At 42.5% G+C, this 12599-nt stretch overlaps 1 protein-coding gene across 2 annotated transcripts in view; it reads left to right on the top strand.

Annotated features, from left to right (window-relative positions):
- The window catches only part of GLDN (gliomedin), a 57729-nt gene that overhangs the window by 14144 nt on the left and 30986 nt on the right, over positions 1-12599 (top strand). For both annotated transcript variants that reach the window (XM_018054194.1, XM_018054196.1), the window contains exon 2: positions 9498-9549. In XM_018054194.1, the coding sequence (XP_017909683.1) occupies positions 9498-9549 (52 nt within the window). The remainder of the gene's footprint in view (positions 1-9497; positions 9550-12599) is intronic.

A 12599-nucleotide genomic window follows, 5' to 3' on the forward strand; every position in this document is an offset into this window, starting at 1 on the left:
GTATTTTCATTGATGTATGAGACCACTTTTCATTCAGCACCCCAGTCTCTGTCTGGCTGACCCAGCCCTAACCAGATGTCTCTACTCAAGAGAGCATGAAAGGTTTGTGTTATTTCCATCCAAACCAGGGGCACATCAATAGCTCCTGGTTTTGCAGTGACGTTGCTATGGGCAAGAGAGAGATGGCCATGTCTCAGGGACCCCAATAAGATAAGCCTCAAATCTCTGGGCTCCCATTTTCTAGGGATTAATGGAGTATTTGCCAAAATAAAGTTATCTTAAGCAAATAGACACAAAGAGAAACAGTAACCACATGCTAGACGTTTGGTTCCCATAATCTACTGGTCAAAAATGAATAATGTCTTTGGCTGAAGAGCACATTCTGTTCCCAGGTGACTGAGTAATCAATCAGTTCAGTTCAGTAGCTCAGTAGTGTCCGACTCTTTGCAACCCCATGAATCGCAGCACGCCAGTCCTTCCTGTCCATCATCAACTCCCGGAGTCCACTCAGACTCACGGCCATCGAGTCGGTGATGCCATCCAGCCATCTCATCCTCTGTCGCCCCCTTCTCCTCCTGCCCCCAGTCCCTCCCAGCATTAGAGTCTTTTCCAGTGAGTCAACTCTTCACATGAGGTGGCCAAAGTATTGGAGTTTCAGCTTTAGCATCATTCCTTCCAAGGAAATCCCAGGGTTGATCTCCTTTAGAATGGACTGGTTGGATCTCCTTGCAGTCCAAGGCACTCTCAAGAGTCTTCTCCAACACTGCAGTTCAAAAGCATCAATTCTTCGGTGCTCAGCTTTCTTCACAGTCCAACTTTCACATCTATACATGACCACTGGAAAAACCATAGCCTTGACTAGACGGAGGTGTTAATACTTATGAAATATCTACTATATGCTGAATGTCATTCTAATGCTGGCAAAGGGACCAGATGAGAGAATGGGGCACACAGGAAGAAGATGAAAGAGTTCTCACCAATAGGTGCCTATTTGGTTTGGGAGCCAGAGCAACATGAAGGAGCACAGTGATGCTGCTGGGCTATAAAGGGATCAGTCAGTGGGGATGGAGGTCTTTGGGGAAGGTTGGGCAGGATTTGGCTGGACTCTGAAGATACCCATTTGAACCAAGAGCACTCAGCCCCAAGCCATCAGCATGGGATGGCCAACATTTGTTCCCTTGTATCAACAAACGCCTGGACCTTTGGCTGATCTTCCTGTGGGGCTGCAAGAAAAAGGTCATGCCTCAGTATTTCATCCGCAGACATGGCAAAGCCTGCCTTCCTGTTGGGGTCTATAGATTGTCATCACCACGTCTTGGTCCCAGTGTGAATTCCTGCCTTTCAGAGGGATGAGTCCGGGGTAGCTGACCCCAGCTTCAGACTCCATGAGGGATTCCTCCAACACCTGTGGTCGAATCCTTCAGCTGGGCCAAGGCTTTCCTAGCTTAATCCCAGGCTGATTATCCACTCCCAGGAAGCTGTTTCTAAAGGACCATTTTCATGCACATAATAGCAGCAATTTGCACAATTAAGGAGACCCATAAAGGGTATTCAGTTGTCTAAGAAAAATGGAATTTAAGTTACAAAATAGGTCACATCTGAAAGGTGACTTGAAATTAAACAGCATTCTCCACAGCAAACCAGAGCCAGTACTTAGGGAACGGCAGAGAAGCTGTGACAGGACATATTATTTCAGCAGCATGCAAACTGGTGGTGATGGGTTGGTTCGCTCTTTTACTTTTTTTTATGATCAGTCCTGAGAGTAAAATGTGAGAGGAAGGGAGTTCAAGAGGGCAGCCAGCCAACCACCTGAGGCTTTGTGTGCAGATGAGAAGTGGCAGTACACGGAATTTTGCTCTATTCATCCTGATGAGAAAGAAACACATTTGATTAAGCCTTTCATTTTTGAACAGAAGAGACTGCTTGAAGTTGATGCATAATCAACTAGTAAAAATCCAGTGTCTTGTTCACATTCAAAGTAAACTAAAGCAGAGATTTGCATTTCCTGTTGAATTTCACACAATTCCTTTTGCAAAATCTAAATGGTATAAAAATGGTAGTGCATGCTAAGTCTTCAGTTGTGTCCAACACTGTGCAACCCCTACCAGGCTGTCCATGGAATTCTCCAGGGAAGAATACTGGAGTGGGTTGCCAAGAGATCTTCCTGACCCAGGGATCAAACCCTCATCTCGTAGGTTTCCTACATTGACAAGCGGGTTCTTTACCACTAGTTTCACCTGGGAAGCTGCAAAAAATATAGATGTGGTAGGAAATAGGACTTCTGCCCTGGAAGCCAGCTCTGGGAGCCTGGGCCAGCTACTTCACTTGATTTCTTTGGACCTCAGCTTTCTCATCCCTCCTCCGCTTGACTCTAGGTCTCTGGTTGTCTCCCCCTACTTCCTCCCCAACTCCTCCTGGGAGTAGAATTTGAAATCATCCAACTGTCTCATTTTATGGATAAGTCAACCCAAAGTAGCTCCATTCTATTTGTTTTCTATTGAGGGGTTGGCAATTTATGTGGGAAAAAGAAAAATCTTAAGATTAATGAACAACTTCAAAATCACTAGACAGCTATTCTAGTTCATTCTACGTTCACTTGTCTAGAAGAAACAGAGATCTGTCCGTGTTATTGCAAGTGATGGGTGTAATGAGGAATACATGACATTGAGATTCCTAGGGAAAGCTCTGTAATTAAAACCATCCTCTGGGCTCATATAATGTTTGCATGCTCTCTTCTCTCACTCTGAATTATTAAAAACACAGCAAGTAAAAACCACCCATAATCCCAATATATCTTTTCAAATGATATAAACTAAGAAGTGAAAATTACCCTTTAATCTCCTAGTCTCAGTCTTCAAGAGGAAACAAAATCTCAGTGGTTTGGTTCATAAGCCTTCAAAGTTTTCTCTGTGCTTATCCAGACATATCTAAATGTTCTTTTTCAACCAAGAAGTTCTACTGTTATGTGGCTTGTGTTGTTTTTAATCACTCAGCAGTATGCTTTCAAGATTAGTCACATAGATCTACTTCATTCTTTTGCATCTGCTTAATAAGTGCCTTATTCTAAAGGAGATTGGTACTGGATATTCTTTGGAAGGACTGATGCTAAAGCTGAAACTCCAGTACTTTGGCCACCTCATGTGAAGAGTTGATTCATTGGAAAAGACTCTGATGCTGGGAGGGATTGGGGGCAGGAGGAGAAGGGGACGACAGAGGATGGGCTGGCTGGATGGCATCACTGATTCGATGGACGCGAGTCTGAGTGAACTCCCGGAGTTGGTGATGGACAGGGAGGCCTGGCGTGCTGTAATTCATGGGGTCACAAAGAGTCAGACACGACTGAGCAACTGAACTGAACTGAATAAGTGCCTTGTTGTGTGTGTGTGTGTGTGTGTGTGTGTGTTAGTTGCACAGTCATGTCCAACCCTTTGTGACTCCCTGGACTGTGTAGCCCACCAGGCTCCTCAGTCCATGGAATTCTCCAGGCAAGAATACTGGAGTGGGTTGCCATACCCTTCTCTAGGAGATCTTCCCGACCCAGGGATTGAACCCAGGTCTCCTACATTCCAGGCAGATTCTTTACCATCTGAGCCACCAGGGAAGCCCAATAAGTGCCTTACTGATAAACATTTAGATTGTTTGCATGCTTTGGCCATCACAGTGTGGAGATGAACATTCTCGTCAGATATCCTTGTATAGTCTTCTTACAAGTGAGGTTCCCAGTTCATAGCATTTTCTTTCTCATCAGTTCAGTTCAGTTCAGTTGCTCAGTAGTGTCCGACTCTTTGCGACCCCATGAATCGCAGCATGGCAGGCCTCCCTGTCCATCACCAACTCCCAGAGTTCACTCAGACTCGCGTCCATCGAGTCAGTGATGCCATCCAGCCATCCCATCCTCAGTCATCCCCTTCTCCTCCTGCCCCCAATCCCTCCCAGCATTAGAGTCTTTTCCAATGAGTCAACTCTTTGCATGAGGTGGCCAAAGTACTGGAGCTTCAGCTTTAGCATCATTCCTTCCAAAGAAATCCCAGGGCTTATCTCCTTCTAAATGGACTGGTTGGATCTCCTTGCAGTCCAAGGGACTCTCAAGAGTCTTCTCCAACACCACAGTTCAAAAGCATCAATTCTTCGGCGCTCAGCCTTCTTCACAGTCCAACTCTCACATCCATACATGACCACAGGAAAAACCATAGCCTTGACTAGACGGACCTTAGTCGGCAAAGTAATGTCTCTGCTCTTGAATATACTATCTAGGTTGGTCATAACTTTCCTTCCAAGGAGTAAGCATCTTTTAATTTCATGGCTGCAGTCACCATCTGCAGTGATTTTGGAGCCCAGAAAAATAAAGTCTGCCACTGTTTCCACTGTTTCCCCATCTATTTCCCATGAAGTGATGGGACCAGATGCCATCATCTTCATTTTCTGAATGTTGAGCTTTAAGCCAACTTTTTCACTCTCCTCTTTCACTTTCATCAAGAGGATTTTTCTTTCCTCTTCACTTTCTGCCATCAGGGTGGTGTCATCTGCATATCTGAGGTTATTGATTTTTCTCAATCTTGATTCCAGCTTGTGTTTCTTCCAGTCCAGCGTTTCTCATGATGTACTCTGCATATAAGTTAAATAAGCAGGGTCTTTCTCATAGAGGCTGCTGAATTAGTCCCATCTATTTTTAGTTTGAATTAAACACAACTCAAGCCAGCTGGTGCCAAATTAGCAAGAAGTCCATTATTTTTCTCCAGAGGCTTTTTCCTTGCCCCTGAATTGCCCAAGATTCCATGGGTTCTACTAATCCAGTGAGACCAGTTCTGTATCCAGAGAGAAAACTGGGAGATCTGGTCAGGCCACAGATGGGACCTCTTTGGGCTGTCTTTTCCTTCATTGCTGCCATATGTTACAAAAGTTGAAAGCAAGTCCCCATGTATTGTGATATGTCTTCGTCCACTGCAGCATGACCTCAAGGTGACCCTGAGATGCCACAGCATTTCTTCTGGGAGGATGGCCCCACCTCCTCAGCAAAACTCCTGACCTAAGCTATCCGGGGGTACCATTCTTTATGTTACACCCAGGTTGACAGCCGTTGTCACCGGCTCTCAAGACAAGCTGTCTTTTGGAGACCATTGACATACTTTCCTACTTGAACCTTATCTCACCAGTGGAAAAGTTCTAGGTCTGGAAACAGGTACTGTTCTGTGCACAGGGATACAGACAAAATAGCAAATTCTCCTGCTGTCAAAATGCCTTCATTCTTTGGAGAAAAGGCACAGGTAATAAACAAATGCATACAGAAGCCAAGATAATATTGGATAACAGTGAGTGCTACAAAGGCTAAAAGCCTTGAGGTGATGGGGACTGGCTGCTAGGGTTACTCTCAGGTGTGGAGTCAGGGAAAGCCTTCTTAACTAGGTGACATTTGGGCTGAGGCCTCTATGAAGATGTGAACACAGTTTATAAGGCTTAGCAAAGACCAGTGGTGATGGTCAGTGTGATTGGTGTCCAACAGTGGTGAAGTGGGGGTAGATGGTCTTGAGAAAGGACAGGGCCACGTCCTGCATGGATCCTCATAACCCCCAGGGCTATGAGTTTTAAGGCTGTTTTCAATTCACCATTCTCAAATCCTAAATGAAGATCTAGAAAGCCTGGTATACCAAATATGACTCCTTAACTTGACAAGCTAGGTTTTTATGACTTTCAATTTTGAATTTTCTGATTTTCATCCAAACTCTTAAGCATTATTATTAGGAAAAAAAAATGTTTCTTTTTTCCTTATGGTCATACCTTTTCACACCATGTTTTACTTTGATACAATCTTATATAAACCATGTTTGTTAAAGAATATTCCCAAGTGAAGATTGACACAATCCACTGATAAATATCTAAATTAACTTTTAGCATATAAATGAAGCCAAAAGGTCAGGAAATGCAAACTCCTTATTTATCACTTTTATAGAAGCTGTGCTAACTCCAGACCAGTGATGAACATAAAAGAGAGAAAGGTTAATTTTCCCTATTGATGCTTCTGTTGTTTCCAACTAGTTCTCCTGCTGTGATCCCCCAGGCAACAAATGAGGCATTTGTGAAGTCTCTAATGGTTCTCTCAGTGAACAATTATGCATATTTTAAGATGATAAATTTTGTAGTGCAGCTGATTGCATTAATTTATGAAAATGACTCAAAGCAGTGAATCGACATTTCTTCTGCCTGTGTTATAATGCTCATCCGAGCCACAACAGAAAATACAGCACACCTAGAATCAGGAAACCTGGAGTTGAGCCCAGCTTTTCCACCAGCAAGCTGTGTGACCTTGAGTAAACGACATCACCTTGCTAAGCCTCTCTGTTCTTATCTATACAAAAGGGAGAGTCCCACTGCCCAACATACTTCAGCTCAGAGAGTTTTGGGGGCTAGGAGGGAACGGTTTGTATTGGGAGGGACACCTGGGATGTCCTAATGCATTGCTCGGCTGGAGGTGGTATATGGATGTTTGTTTTATTATCTGTCTTGCACTATTGGCACACATTTTATATTTTTGTGGTATATATGATATATTTCACAATAAATTTCTAAAGTAGTCAGTAAGCACCTGTGACACACTTCACAAACAGTAAATGCAGTACAAGTCTTTTCCTCCAGGTCCCCTAGCAAACAAAATAAACCTGGGTAGAAGACAAAACAAATTTTCTCTTCAAATCAAAACAAGTTTCCTTTAAAAAGAGTTTGAGAGAGAAATCACCAAAATTTTTGGAATAAAACAAAAGTGCATTTTATTAAGTGTGGGCATTAGTATAGCTCCCTTCCACCCTGGCTCTCTACTCCTCCTTACTTGAGGAGGAGTTTTTAGGTTTTAGTTCCCCTTTTTAGGATTCTCTCCAGAAATAGTCTAGAAAGTCATAGACAAAGAGAGAATCTGGAAAGCAGCAAGAGAGAAAGTGTATAGAAGCATTTTCATATGTACTACTTTTTTACTTAAATGAAAGCATGTTATACATGCTGCTCTATATTTTGTGTTTTTTTTAATTTATCTTAGAGATCTTTCAATATTGGCTTTATGGATTTAAATTTAGTCTTTTCTGCAGTATTTCATTGTATGAATATGCTACAGTTTCTCTAACCAGACTTCACTGATAAATACTGAGGTTGTTTCTAACTTTTGCTCTTGCCCACATTTCTAAAATAACCATGTTTGTACATATATCTTCTCATGCATACATGAGTATATCTGTAGGATAAATCATAAAATATAATGGGTCAAAAGACAGATCCATTTAAATTTTAGTAGATATTGTCAAAATGCCCTCCAAAGGGGCAGTGTCCCTTTGCATTTCCATCAACACAGTATGAGAGTGCTCCTTTCCTGATACCCTTGTGACAAGTACTCTGTTATTCTTTTTATTTACAAACTGAAAGGTAAAAATAGTATTTCATAATTTGATGTGTTTCTTCAAATATAAGTGAAGATAAGACACTCTTTTATTTTTCTTCTTTGAGCTTTCTGCATGGATCCATTGCCCATTTTCCTTTGTTTTTTTGTTCCTTTACTTAAGGCTTTGTAGCAACTCTTTGTATACAAGCTCTTTGCATAATTATTCTTCTAAGTTTGTGTTTCTCCTTTGTTATTGCTTATAGTACTTTATGTCTTCTAGAAATGTTTAATTATTAGACAGTCAAATTTATCACATTTTTCCTATATATAGTATGGGGATTGTTTCTTTCTTAGAAAAGTCTTTCCTACTCTAATACCATTATAAATATTTTTCCAAAGGTCTCCTTCAGTAGTTTGTTTTTAACTTTAAAATTTTCAACTAAGGCTGCTCAATTACCTTTTTTAGTGTAAGGAGTGAAACAGAGATCTGAATTTATGTTTTTCCCTAGATGTGTATCCAGCTGTGTCAACTCCATTTCCCAATTGATAAGGTTTCTTCCCACAGTTTTGAAATGCCACGTTACTTGGGTTTAAAATTTTCTCTATGTATGAATTTGAAATTCTTAGATGGTAAATTGATAAATTAACTAAATCATTCCTGGCATATCCAAGAGACCATCAAAACAATAGCATAAATAGAATTTGCTTATCCCATACCAGGCCCTGTTGTGAGTGTACTGTGTGTATTCAATCATGTATCCACATAACCATGCTATAAGTAAGGTAAGTACTGTTAGCGCCTTTCTAGACAAGGATGAGGTTAGACGAGGACAGCACAGAGAGGTTAAGTAACTTTCCCAAAGTCATACTATTTGTGAATGACAAAGCCGTGATTTGAACACAAGCAATTTGACTTCAGGATTCATGCCTTCATCTGTACTTTCTGCTGCCTTCACAAAATAGAAAACACTTTTGTGTATGCTTCCTACATCAAAGGAGCTGTTCTAAGAACTTCATATATAACTTCACTTAAGTTTCACAGCAATCCTAAGATGTGAAGTACTACTAATAGCCCCATTTCACAGATAAGCAAACTGAGACAGAATGGAATTTGTTGTTTTAGTCTCTAAGTCGTGTCCGACTCTTTTGCAGCCCCATGGACTATAGCCCTGACTGCAGCCCACCAGGCTCCTCTGTCCATGGAATTCTCCAGACAAGAATACTGGAGTGGGTTGCCATTTCCTTCTCCAGGGGATCTTCCTGACCTAGGGATCAAACCTGCATCTCTTGCATTGGCAGGCAGATTCTTTATCACTAAGCCACTAGGAAAGTGGAACTAGAGAACAGAAAGAGAGAAGGGGATGGTGTGAGATGAGGCCAGATACAGAGGAATTTTGCTGTATCTTTAGAGCAGCTAGGCATCACCAAAGTGATTGAATCAGGGCTAACCTGATCAGATTTGGGTTTTGTGGAGCTCACAAGCAACAGCATGGAAAACGAATGGGGGAAGTGTTAAATGGTGTGAGGGAATCTTGTGTCAGGCTGACAGTGCGGTGCAGTGACCGTGCACTCCAGATGGCCATCCAATGGCAAGTAAGCAGTGTCCCCACGACATGAGAATCACTGCTTTCAGGGTAGTTTCCACACGCCATGCATGGAGCTCCCTAACCCTAAAAGCAGCTATTCACATAATCTACATTTTCAGAAGAAACCAAAACATCAAGGAGCGAAGTACCTTATCCATACCCACTCACAGAGTTAAGTATGTGCTTCAGACTGCTAAGTTCACCAGTCCTGTTTATTCAGATCCACAGAGTCCTTCAGCCCCTGGGGAGCCAGCTTGGGTTTAGATTTGGCTGTTCCTCCCCCATCCTCTGCCTTCTCAGAGTTTGATAGAAATCAAGGAGATTCTGTTGAGGATGTCGATAGAAATAGCTGCTGATACAAGAAAAATCTGTATCTTTAGGTCTTTCAGGGGTGTCTTTTAAGTTTTAGATTAACTTTTCCTCAGACTTCTAACTATTCTTCTGAAACTATTTTGGAAATTTTTATTATTGTTTTCTGTGTTTCTGAATAAAGAGCAAGTTCAGGGTCTACTGCCTACCGTGCTGCTGGTAATGGTCCTCTCTTCCCACAGATCCGGGTGATGGTGGACCTGTGCAACAGTACCAGGGGGATCTGCCTCACAGGTAAGCTGGCCGGCACTGAACAAGAGCAGCTCACATGGGGAACGCGCGTGCTGGCCGAAGGGCCTGGGGTAGAGTGAACACCTAGGAACTCCTTAGCTTTATGAAAATGCTTGTTGGTTTACTTGTATACCAGATATTTTCAATGGGCTAAAACTCAGTAGTAACATAAATTTTGAAAAACAATAATATTTTTGGTATTGCCATAGAAATCCAGCCATGGAAAATAACCAGGTCTTGGGTAATTAGAAATATGTGGTACCTTGAACTGAGGCCAACACTAATTCCCATTAGTGCTTTAAAAGGGAAAAGAAAGGAAAAAGCCCTTGCTAAGAAGTAGAGAGCCCTTACCAGAAGTAGTTATTTCCCCATATCATACATATAGCTTGAATGGGAAGCTCTAGATGCAAACTGCTAATCAGTTAAGAAAATGTTTTTTATGACCATTTCTCTGTGCAGTGCCTACTATGTGCTCGATGGGACTGGAGGTTGGTCACACCCTGTCCCCTTCTATTCAGTGAATCAAAAACAAATAGAAAGGAAGGAGGGAATTAACCTCAAGGCACATCAAGCCTTAGGACCTGGAGTGGCTGATGGATGGAGCAGGGGAAGAGAGGCATGCTGTTTGGGTTTCTTTGGCTGCAAGGCATGCGGGCATGCAGGATCTTAGTTCCCCTGACCAGGAATCAAACCGAAACCCGTGTCCCCTGCAGTGGAAGGGCGGAGTCTGAATCACTAAACAGCCGGGGAAGTCCCTGGGGAGTGGTCTTGGTGTGATTATACCTGACTCTGGCAGAGACTGGCTTCTTGTCTCAGGGGAGGAGTGCCTACCCACTGCCTTCAGAGCTCACATGCGGAATGCTGCTCTGGCCAAAGGGCTGGGGACAGAATGAGTACCTAGAAACACTTTAGGTTATGAAAATACATGTTGATTTGCTTTTATCAGACATTTTTAATGGGCTAAAAATCAATTTATAATTATGAAAAATAATAACATTTTCATTATTACCATAGTAGTATCACCATGGAAAATAACTAGGTCTTGGGTAATCAGAAATGTGTAGTACGTTGAAATGAGGCCAGTCACCCAATTCATCACTCTCTGCCCCAACCAGGCACTGACCACCAAGGACAGGCCTACAGTGCCTGGTCTCAGACACTGCATTTCCTGTCTCTTTGAAAGGAGTGCAGCATTCTGAGGAAACAGAGGGAAGTTATTTTTGCATTAAAAATCTATTATGAAGAGGTTTGGATCTAGATGGTAGGGTAGGAAGATCCTGAGCTCTCATCTTCCCGTGGACACACCGAAACTACAACTACTTACAAAACAATTATCTCTGAGAACAACCTGAAGTCTAGCAGAACAGATTTTCTAAACTAAGGACAGAAAGAAAAGGACACAGTGAGAGACCCATGTAGGATGAAGAGAGACACAGTCTAGTCAAACCCACACCCCCAGTGCAGCAATCCACAAGCAGGAGGGATGTCACAGCCACAGAGATTCCCTCCGAAGAGCAAGGGGTCAAAGCCTCACATCAGGCTCCCCAACCTGTGGGATGTGCATGGGGAAGACGAGCCCCCACAACACCTGGATTTGAAAACCAGTGAGGCTTTCATTCAGGAAAGCTGAAGGGCTGTGGGAATCTGGGACTCTGCTCCTTGCATACACTTTCATTCACTCTAACTTCCAGCACAGAGGCAACAGCTTGAAAAGTGCTTGGGTCACATAAGAAGGAGATTCACTGATGAATTTTAAGGCATGTGCTTGAGGGACAGGGATCTGGAGGAACTTCCTCTGGGAATGGAAGCGCTGGCAGACACCATTTGTGTCACTCTCCACCAAACTGACACTGTGTGCCCCACCCTGATGCTCCCCTGAGGACTGACTCCAGCCAGTCCCTCCAAATACTTCTTGCCCTGCCCTACCCAGAGGGCAGCCCTAGCTGGCATCAACACCCCTCCAAAGCAGCTCCCACTTTAGGGGGCCCACCCCACACCACAGAGCACTCACAGTAGTCCCAGCCGGACCTTAAAGCCAGTTGCACTGGAGGCTAGCTCCACACATCAGCAGGCCCGCAGCAGTGCTCTGGTGACCAGGCGGCAGTTGCACCATTGAGCTGCACCTTCTACATAAGGCCACTCTTCTACAACTAGGAGATGTAGCTGACACCCTTAATACATAGAAACAAGTACAGAGAGTTAGGCAAAATAAACAGACAAAGGAATACCTTTCAGATGAAAAAACAAATAAATAAAAATAACACAAAACCCCAGAAAAGGAGCTAAATTAAACAAAGATAAGCAATTTACAAGATAAAGTGTTCAAAGTAACAGTCATAAAGATGCGCACCGACTCGAGAAAACAATGGATGAACTCAGTGAGAATTTAAACAAAGAGAGAAAATATAAGAAAAAAGAACCAATCAGAACTGAAGAATACGGTAACTGAAATGAAAAATACACTAGAATGAATGAACAGCAGATTAGAGGATGCAGAACAGATCAGCAGTCTGGAAGAACAGTGGGAGCCACCTAATCAAAACACTGAAAAGAAAAAAGAACTTTAAACAATCAGATAGTTTAAGAGACCTCTGGATCAAGGGTACTAACATTTGCATCACAGGAGTCCCAGAAGAAGACAGAGAGAGAAAGGGACAGAAATCCTACTTAAATAATGTCTGAACACTTACCTTGCCTGTCAAAGGAAACAAACATCCAAGGAAAGGAAGCACAGAGAATCCCCCCAAAAGACAAACCCAAAGAGGTCCACACCAAGACACATTATAATTAAAATGTCAAGAATTAAAGAGAGAATCTTAAAAGCAGCAAGGAAAAAAAAACCTAATTATGTACAAGGAAACCCCCATAAGTCTATCAGCTGTTTTTTCAGCAGAAACTTTATAGGTGGGAAGGGAGTGGCATGATATATTGAAAGTATTGAAAGAAAAATAATTTACAGCCAAGAATACCCAACAGGGTCATCATTCAGAATTGGAGACATAAAGAGTTTTGCAGTCAAGAGAAAGCTTGTAAAGGAGTCCATTACCACTAAA

Source organism: Capra hircus, chromosome 10, assembly GCF_001704415.2.
Source record: "Capra hircus breed San Clemente chromosome 10, ASM170441v1, whole genome shotgun sequence".
NCBI classification, from domain to species: domain Eukaryota; kingdom Metazoa; phylum Chordata; class Mammalia; order Artiodactyla; family Bovidae; genus Capra; species Capra hircus.